This window comes from Macadamia integrifolia, chromosome 11 (assembly GCF_013358625.1).
Source record: "Macadamia integrifolia cultivar HAES 741 chromosome 11, SCU_Mint_v3, whole genome shotgun sequence".
NCBI classification, from domain to species: Eukaryota; Viridiplantae; Streptophyta; class Magnoliopsida; order Proteales; family Proteaceae; genus Macadamia; species Macadamia integrifolia.
The window spans coordinates 28,215,848-28,225,154 of record NC_056567.1 but is presented as its reverse complement, the minus strand read 5'-3'; the positions used below and the strand labels follow the sequence as shown (position 1 = coordinate 28,225,154).

The window sequence follows — 9,307 nt, the reverse complement described above, 5'->3', positions numbered from 1 at the left end:
GGGGGGGGGGGGGAGATAGTAGAGGACGGGGAGGGAGAGATGTAGAGGAGGCAGCCGACCATTAGGAGAAATAGCAAGGAGGCCCAGTTGTGCTTTGCTCCTTAGAGGTAGCAGTGGCTGCATTTTATCCTCTTTGTCTAGAAAGCCATGTCTATTCCATTGGAGGAGACGGTGATGATGGTGGTAAGAGGAGTTTCGAAGTTGCTGGTACGGCCAAAGCTGGAAATATGAAAAAAAGATACCCCAGATATAATTATATCAAACATGAAGTACCAAAGATGTAGTTTCTCCAAATGTTAAGTACCCTAGGTGTAATTTACCAAAAAAAAATAATAATAATATGATCGTGGATTCACCACCAAACCCAACTTTTGAATCACCACAATAGCGTCTGATTGGAATCACCACCAATCAGACTCTTGGAATCACCACTAAGAGGTGTTATAGCTTCATCACTGCACCCTGTCTAGATTCATCATTGAACCAAAGAAAAGCAAACTTTATTTCTCAACCATCTCTTCTATTACAGCAGTAAATTGTTTAGGTAAAAGACCCAAACACCAAAAATAACAATTAGCTAGAACCTTCCCTACATGGTCAACATTACTCAAAAAAAGAAACAATAAAAATAGAAACTCTTAGTACTCTTAGTTAGCTATTAATTTAGAAAGTAAGGAACTATTACAGTAATAGAAAGACAGTAACTACTAGGAAAGCATTCCAGAAGATATAGAACCACACACAATCTCCTAAAATTTCTCACACAAGACATATGCAGGCCACAAATCATATGCAGGTCAACCTGAATCTGGCCTGAACCAGGACAAGAAAAACCGTGGGAAGCATTTGGACCTAGGTTTTGACCTAACAATTGAGTTTGGGTCTGCTGTCTTCTTTTCCTGCACACATAGACCGTAGGCTCTGCATCAGGTTTTCTTTAGAAGTTAAAAGATCAGACAACTCATTTCTGTAAAGAACATCTCTAAATACAGAGAAGAAACAAATCCTAAAAAACAAACTACCATAAAGAACTCACACTGGTAGAAACTTTGAGTATTAAATTGTAAAAAAAATCTCACACCTTTTATGCTATAAAATATCCGTGAAAATAATATTGAGTAAGAACCAACTCTATGAACATGTTCCTAGACAATTATTTCCTTAGTAAAAATAATCATGAAGTAAAGCAGCAGAATCCAGAGAGTATGATGCTGTAATTATGCTATAAAATCAAGACCAGCCATTCTACCTTTATCAAAAGCTGTTTCACATCCTTCATTGTACATACATACTCCTCTGTCAGATTTTCAACATAAACACCTGTTTTCACGTCTTCTCTAACCTGGGAGACAAGCCAAACAATGGAATAATGAGGACAGGTCAACTAGAAAAATTTAAGTCAAGAAGAATGTGGAGTCAAATCACTGCATTCCATTACCTGGAGGTTCTTTTGATTAGGGTCCAACAAATCAGTGATTTGCTCATTGTAAATCTGACCAAGAAAAATTGTAAGGAATTATGTGGAGAGTAGTAGGTATACTAACTGAGGCAAGCATAAACTAAGAAGCAATTACAATACATTACCTCAAGAAAAGAACATCGGCATTGATACTTGAGCTGTTTTTCAGCATGCTTAATTTGCTCCTGTAGAGGAAAATTTGAGCTTCTTCATAGTAATGTAGCAAAATATCACTTTTAAAGTATCAAAGAAAATGAAGAAAAGTGAACCTTTCACCTCATTTATGCGTGCAAAAAGCTTCTCAAAGACACGAGGTGTCAAGCCTAGTTGATTGCTCGATGAATTTTCCTCCAACAGGGCGTTGGCAGGTCCACACATTGTATATGTCTTTCCACTACCGGTCTAGAGAAGGAAAACAAGTTGGGAGAATTAAGTAAAATATTCAAAACGAAATTCAAAAGGAAACAAAACATAGAAAGAAGTAACATTTCCCTGTTTATGATGTGAAATACCTGTCCATATGCAAAGATGGAACTGTTAAACCCAGCGAGGCAGTTCTCCACCAGAGGGGCTCCCACGAGCTGGAATATATCTTGCTGAAAAAATCAAGCAAAATGACAACTGGAGACTCCTAAGCAACTTCTCAGAAAGCAAGATCGAATTTCTTTCCAGGAAAATTAGCAAATTATAAGCGACTTCTCAGAAAGAAGCAAAGTTCGAAAAAATCCCACCTGTGTTGCACCACTGTCAGCAACAGAATCGAATGTAAAGGTCTGCCCAAGAATCGACAAGGAATCACTCGAAACTTTCTGTAAAATCAACTCTCCTTCCTCTTCGTCTTTGTTTGGAGGCCGCATCCTTACTATTACCTAATCAATGTAAACAAATTTGCATTATTTTTTTTCTTTTTTGGGTGAATCAGTTTGCATGAATTTAACCAACCCGAATCAGAAATTAACAAAATATTAGTTCTAGCGATCAAAGAATAAACCTTTACCAAAAATATTCAAACCATTAAGTATATGGATTTACAGATCTGGATCTCATTAACAGCAAAACAATTCAAGAAAGAAGAAATAAGAGGAATTACTTTTACTCCGGAATCGGAAGTCCCTGGAACACCATTTTCGAAAACTGTTTCCATATTAAGCTTCCTTTTGAGGGGGTTCGAATTTGAAGTTGGAGGTCTAGGTGGCAGAGGGCTTCTGCTTTTTCCGGTCGCCCCAGCTGATTTTGCGGTCGCCAGCGACGGTGATGACGCAGAATCCGGCAATGCATTTTGATCCGGTGGTGGAGCGTTTTCTTTCTGTCTACGAGAAGATCTCTGCTTGAAAGGACTAGGGTTAGGAGAAGAGGTTTCAGCGGATGGATTATTCCTCAAAATTCCACTCTTTGGTTGTATGAAGCTCTTCATTCTGAACAGAAGTCGAGAGAGAGAGAGAGAGAGAGAGAGAGAGAGAGAAGCCCTAGACGTGAAGAGAAAGAGTTGAGATCTTGGTTAGGACAGGACAGAGAAGAAGAGGAGAGACAGAAATGTAGCCGTTATGAGGAGTGAGGACTGGGGGGTCCTCTCGATTTTGAAATGGCGCATGAAACGTCATTATTCACAACCTTTATTATTTATTATTCCTAGAGAACAAATTTTTTTGAAATCTTCGATTCTTAACCCAAAAAAATATATATATACATTTGTTTGAAATGTTTGAACCTTGAGGGTTGTCTCTCTAGATATGAACGGAGGAAATCGGAGACAGTAATACAGACACTAGAGTTGCTCTGGAGGCTTTCTCCACCCTCCAACAGAGCATCACTATTGTTCAAGGACGGACTATTGCAGGACACATCAACCCCCTGATGAATGATGTGGCTTCACCATGCCTCAATTAGGGGTGTCAATCGATCGGGTCGAGTTAGGCTGGTCTTGATAGAACTTAGTTGGGCTTGACCACTTGAAAACCTTACACGTACATTTAAGTGAACGGACCTAAATTTGGAGGACATGGTATGGCTTATAATCGGGTTAGTCGGTATCGGCATTCACCGGGTTGCAAACAACCTATTTAAGTCTAAACAGACTCTATACTTGTCTGCCTAAAATTCTTTTCTTTGGATTGAAGACCCAAAATTTGTTCCATCATGGCAATGATTAATGGATGAAAGGTCCATTATTGTGTGTGTGTGTCATTATGAATCAAATCTTAACATCCAAGAGAATTCACCAAAAGCAAAAGCATCCTATTATGATCTAGATGAGATTTTAGTTTTGGCTCTCTTTTTTTTTTTGCTAACAATAGGTATCCAGGCCTTCGGCTTTACTAGTCCCATGGGCCCATACTGACCCCACAACCTCATGGACCGACCATACCGAGGTTGAATAAGAACCATTCAATTTTCACTGAAAGCAGTGAAGAACACTAAATATCCTCGTGTGAGTGGCCCTAAGGAGATAAGAGGAGTCGAACTCAAAACCACACGCTTCCTAAGGCAAAGGTCCCATGCCAACTTAGCTACCTCCTTAGGGTTAGTTTTGGCTCTCTTAGTCTCTTATTATCAATGGCAAAATAGGAATTTTATGTAGTATTAAAAGGGGTTGGGCTCGGTTAGGCTACGAGTTGGTTCAAGTTAGGTCATAAATGTTTTGGGCTCAGTCGGGCGACAGGCTAGCTACCTGCACCGTGAACACCTATTTATAAACGTATCAAGCTTAGTCCATCCAGATTGAGACCATAAACGTGCCAGGCTCAGTCAGGCCTACCGATACGGGCTCAAAATTGACACCTCTAGCCTCAATCAACCCACGGGTTCGTCTAGCCGCTTCGAAATTATTATACCCAACGTGGCCATAGGCCTGCAGTCTCTCTCATGGACTTTTGTAGCCTTATTTCTATTGGCTTTTCTTCACCCTTCATGGGTGTTCGAGAGTCCCCAGTAAGGGCCAACTCACCCTTTATTGTGCAATCTGCAACTTGCCCAACCCTGCTACAAGTTTGTAGCCTAGATTTACTAGGTATCTTCTTGGCTGGTGTGATAATCCCTCTTTGTAGGCATTGCACCACAGTAGCCCTTTTCCCTACAACAATAATAACAACAACAAAGCCTTATCCCAACTTAATGGGATCAGCTACATGGATCCAAGCAAGAACAAAGAAGAGAAAACGAAAAGGTTATGGAAAGCAAAAGACAAAAACGATAATGAAATAGAATACAACTAGATGGGTTCCACCGCATGGATCCTAGCCCTCCAATCCACTCTATTCAAAGCCATAATAGGGATCAGACCTAAACTGAGCATATCTTTCTTTACAATCTCCCCTATGGTCATTTTTGGCCTGCCCCTAGTTCTTTTAGATCCCGCAATCTCAATCAAATTACTTCTCCTTACAAAGATATCCACAGACCTCTTTTGGACATGACCATACCATCTTAGACGGCTTTCTTGAACCTTATCATGGATTAAAGCAACTACCAAATCTTTTATACTACGTTCATTCTTTATTTTATCCTTTCTTGTTCTCCCGCATATCCATCTTAACACCATTTACCTACATTTTATATATTTTATCAAAACTCCGAACCTAATTGCATTTGGGTCTTGTGTCAGGTTCCCCTTTAAAGGTTCAGAACAACCTTACTCTAGCCCAGACATCAAAGATTGTTCTTATAGCTTCCCCTTCAGAGGCAACTAATGATTTTTGGGACATTTTCAATCATTATTGAAGAAATCGAGTCTGACCAGTTTTCTATCATGAATTCCATTGAAGCCTTTGGTTTGGTGAAGAGCTTGCCATTTGGTTTCCTTTTGTCATTTGAGTTTTTTTATGATGAACATGATTCTTGAATCTTTAATTCTTCTTATGTTGGAGACAATCCATTGAAGCTCAGTGACTGTTATGTTTGACTCATTGGGACTTCAATCCTTGATACTTGGAAAAATCATCATGAAGTCTTGGTTTTTTTTTATAATTTCATAGGCTTATTAGAATCATTATAATATATGCAAATTAGAATCTTCTAACATTCTTCACTTTTTGGGTGATGACAAGCATATTATTATTATTATTATTTTTCTTTTACCCGTACTTTGACTAATCTTCAAGGAGACTAACACGGCAACCCAATACTACGGTCTCCACTTAAATCGCACATGCATAGATGGCGAATCAAACCTGGGACCGTGCACCTATCTATACAATCCCCAATTCGTCCTAACCATCTAGGTAGCCCACGGATGAATCAAATATATTGAAGAAAAATCTTTAAAAATATAAAAATTTCTCCCCCCAACACATGCAATAGAGAATACTAAGCATTATAATGCAATTTTGGGTTGACAAATATCAAGCCAATATTCAATTTGACATATTAATCCAACTAAAGCACATAAGTTGCATGCCTTCAATAGATGAGAAAATTCATTTTTTAACACCCTTGGGCCGTAGTTAGCAAAAGCGGGAAAGGCAAAAAAACAGAAACGGACGATATGGGTTTTAAACAGTAAAATTTTTCGAATGATACGATAAAAAGAACAAAGAACAAAAAAAAATGAAAAACGGACAACACAGGTTTTAAACATGTAGATTTCAAACAAACGGGACCAAAAAAACGATATTATAATCGTATAAATTAAGGACTTATTATATGAATATATACATGCATCTAATGTTCAAAACAACTACAGTATCCAACATTAGTGCATATATTTCTCATGTCTTATTATAAGTTTTATGACATATAATTGAATATCATCCAATACCAATTCTAAATTCATACACCACACATACATCCAAGTTTTTTTGAGCAATGTGACTTGGCTATAATGTTATTCATTGTTGTCAACATAGTTAACACACTTTTGGAGTAATATATGTTCAATTTGAGTTGGGAATTATCACTTTAGAAATATTTTTCAGCAAATACATCAGTTTGTATCTCAATTTCAGGGTCTATACATTGATATTAAGTTGAAATTGATATCATAAGAAATATAGGCCATTGAGTTAGCTTCAAGTGGACGAAAGAATCAGGTTGATCAGAGTTCGGGAGAGAGAGAGATATGATCAATTAAGTAGACATACAGAAAAATGTGTTTTATACGATAAAAACCGAGAACGTGTAATTTTAAACCCGTTTTTGCTAACAGTGCCTTGGACATTCATGCATGCTCAATTTAGAATATCCATTCTTCTACCCTTAATAATGTTAATTGGAGTGTGTGATTAATTAACATACACATTTATATTAATTGGGTGTCCTTGTCGAGATGTGGAGGATCGTAAGAAACAAAAATTTTCACCTTGTAAAGTGTATAGATATAGATGAAAGGAGTACCCTGAAATCTCAATAGATATCTCAATCATGAAAATTCAGGGTTTTCAGAAATAAAATAACTATTTTTCCTATTGGTATTAATTGACTGTCCACCTTTTCAAAATTGACCAAAATTTGTAGCATGAGTATGTTTTATCATTTTAAATCTGATCTAAAAGATGGTATGAATATGATATCGTTTAATTTGGCCATTATTTTATGTGAATTCTTGTTGGTAGGTCCTCACTTTGAGCACAGTTTTAATTGTGTTTTTATACAAATTTGTGTTTGATCTCCATATCATTAGTAGTGCTCGTAAAGGCTGTTCAACAATGTGGTTCGTTAAAATCAGACCATTGAATCCAGCCATCTAAAGTTTGAGGTCAAAAGATTCTATTAAAAGAGTGCCACGTGGCAGCTCAATGAACATCCCAGTGGCGATATCACATAGATGGTCCCTACGGTACCATAGGGGCAGTTGTATTCTATAAAAATGACCCCTCCTATTTGTTTTGGTAGAAAGGGAGAAAATTAGCGAAAAGCCAGAAAAGAAGGGAAAATCAAAAACAGGAATAAGGCTGGCTCTCTTTCAGCCAATCAAGTAGTAGAGTTTTCTCTCTCTTAAGCTTGCTGAGATACCCAAAATGCCTCAAACACCCCAAGGAAAGATTGAAACACTAAGAACTACAAACATCAAAATTGAGTATTTGGAAGGCTAACTTGTTCGCAGAGTGGAACAAATTTCAATAATTTGGTTCGCAGAGTGGAACGAAAACTGAACACCTGGAAGGCTAACTTGTTAACCTATGCAGGTAGATCTGCTCTTATCCAATCAACTTTATCTTCTACTCTGTCATATTTAATGTCTTATTTTGCACTACCTAAAGTTACGTGCAGGAAGCTTGATTCGATTTACTCACATTTTGGGATGGCGATTCCCCCTCACAATAACGGGCATACTTGATTGGGTGGAAGAAGATTTGCTTACCTAAAAGAATGGGAGGATTGGGATTTCGTGACTCTGAAACTCAAAACAAAGCTCTCCTTCTCAAACAAGGATGTCGACTTCTTACCAATCCTCAATATCCATGGGCTCGCATGCTCAAAGCTAAGTATTTCCACAACAGATCCATTTTTTATCCCTGCACGCTTAAATCTAAAGGATCTATTTGTTGGAATGCCATTGTAAGTATTCTCCCTACATTAAAGCACATGATTTATCAAAGAGTAGGTAATGGGACTAATAATTTTGTTTGGCATGATCCTGGGATTTTTAATTCTGAAACTAATCGTGTCTTTACTCTAACACACGATGCACATTCTTCCCAAATTGAACATGTCACTGCCTAGTTGGTGGGTCCTCAATGGAATTTATCCTTATTATCTTCCATTTTATCTGTCCATATAGCAATGTTGATTTCCAAGTTACCTATTACTCCTACTACTGATAGATGGTGGTGTCATGTATCAAAGAAGGGGATACTAACAACTAAGATAGCTGCTCAATTTCTCACAAATCTTTTGTATACTAATGCACGTGAGTGTTATAACAGGTGTTCTTGCTTGTTTCTATGCTTTCAATGGTGGCGATTTTTTTGAAAACTCAAAGCTCACCCCAAATTTAAGATGTTCCTTTGGAAACTGGCTATGGATGGACTCCCCTCCAAAGAGACTTTGCACAAATGGATGGACTTAGACGCCACTTGTGACCTTTGTCATAGGGAACAGGAAAACACTTAACATGTTTTCCTTACCTGTGATTTCTCGAAAAAGATTTGGGCAGTGGGCCCCTTGGGTTTAAGAGTAGAGTTTTTCCGGTTTTCATCTTTCAATGCTTTAATAATGTATTTTTTAAATCGGGTACTATTCCTAAGGCTGACTTAGTCTGGTTCTTTACCGGTTTTATCATAACGTGTTATTTTCTATAGAAGCATAGGAACATGGTTTCTATGAATTCAAAATCCCCAGACCTGTCCTTGTAATAAACCAGGTACACAAATGATTTTCTTTGCACAAGGGTATGTTTCCTAATTCTCAGCCAATGATTGTTAGGGAACCAATACCTCCCAATATTTCTTAGCCAATTTTTTTACATGAAAACACTTTGGTTGTAACTGCAGTGTCAAACTGGTCTCTTAACATATCAGGATGGGCAACTGCTTTTTGTATTCAAAATATTTGCATATTTTTAATTGCCGACTATATAATGACCGGAGAGGCTTTTGAGGCAGCATCCCAAAGAGTTCTACGTGGTGTAGGAGAATCTGTCAAGCAGGGAAAGGACGTGGATAGAATATGGACTGATCTAGAAGAACTTGAATATTTAATGAAACCTAACCATTTTTTGAAGTGGCCATGGACCATAGTATGAAGTAGATTTGAACTAGATAGTTACCTCTCTAAACCAACTTTTTGTGTAAAAAATGATGACCTTGTTCAACTTATTAAGATGTTTGCTTGTAAGGCTATGGTTAGTAGAACTTAACTTTTAGCAGTCTGATCAATATGTAATATACTTGTTTTGTTCGAATAAAAAAAAAA

At 37.6% G+C, this 9,307-nt stretch overlaps 1 protein-coding gene across 1 annotated transcript in view; it reads right to left on the bottom strand.

Annotated features, from left to right (window-relative positions):
* The window catches only part of LOC122094013 (kinesin-like protein KIN-12B), an 11,697-nt gene extending 8,660 nt beyond the window's left edge, over positions 1–3,037 (bottom strand). The window contains exons 1-7 of the mRNA XM_042664595.1: positions 2,550–3,037; positions 2,191–2,328; positions 1,972–2,055; positions 1,736–1,861; positions 1,585–1,644; positions 1,439–1,492; positions 1,250–1,342 (exon numbers count right to left, since the gene is read on the bottom strand). Coding sequence (XP_042520529.1) covers positions 1,250–1,342; positions 1,439–1,492; positions 1,585–1,644; positions 1,736–1,861; positions 1,972–2,055; positions 2,191–2,328; positions 2,550–2,873 — 879 coding nt within the window. The 5' untranslated portion in view covers positions 2,874–3,037. The remainder of the gene's footprint in view (positions 1–1,249; positions 1,343–1,438; positions 1,493–1,584; positions 1,645–1,735; positions 1,862–1,971; positions 2,056–2,190; positions 2,329–2,549) is intronic.
* Positions 3,038–9,307: the final 6,270 nt, after the last annotated feature.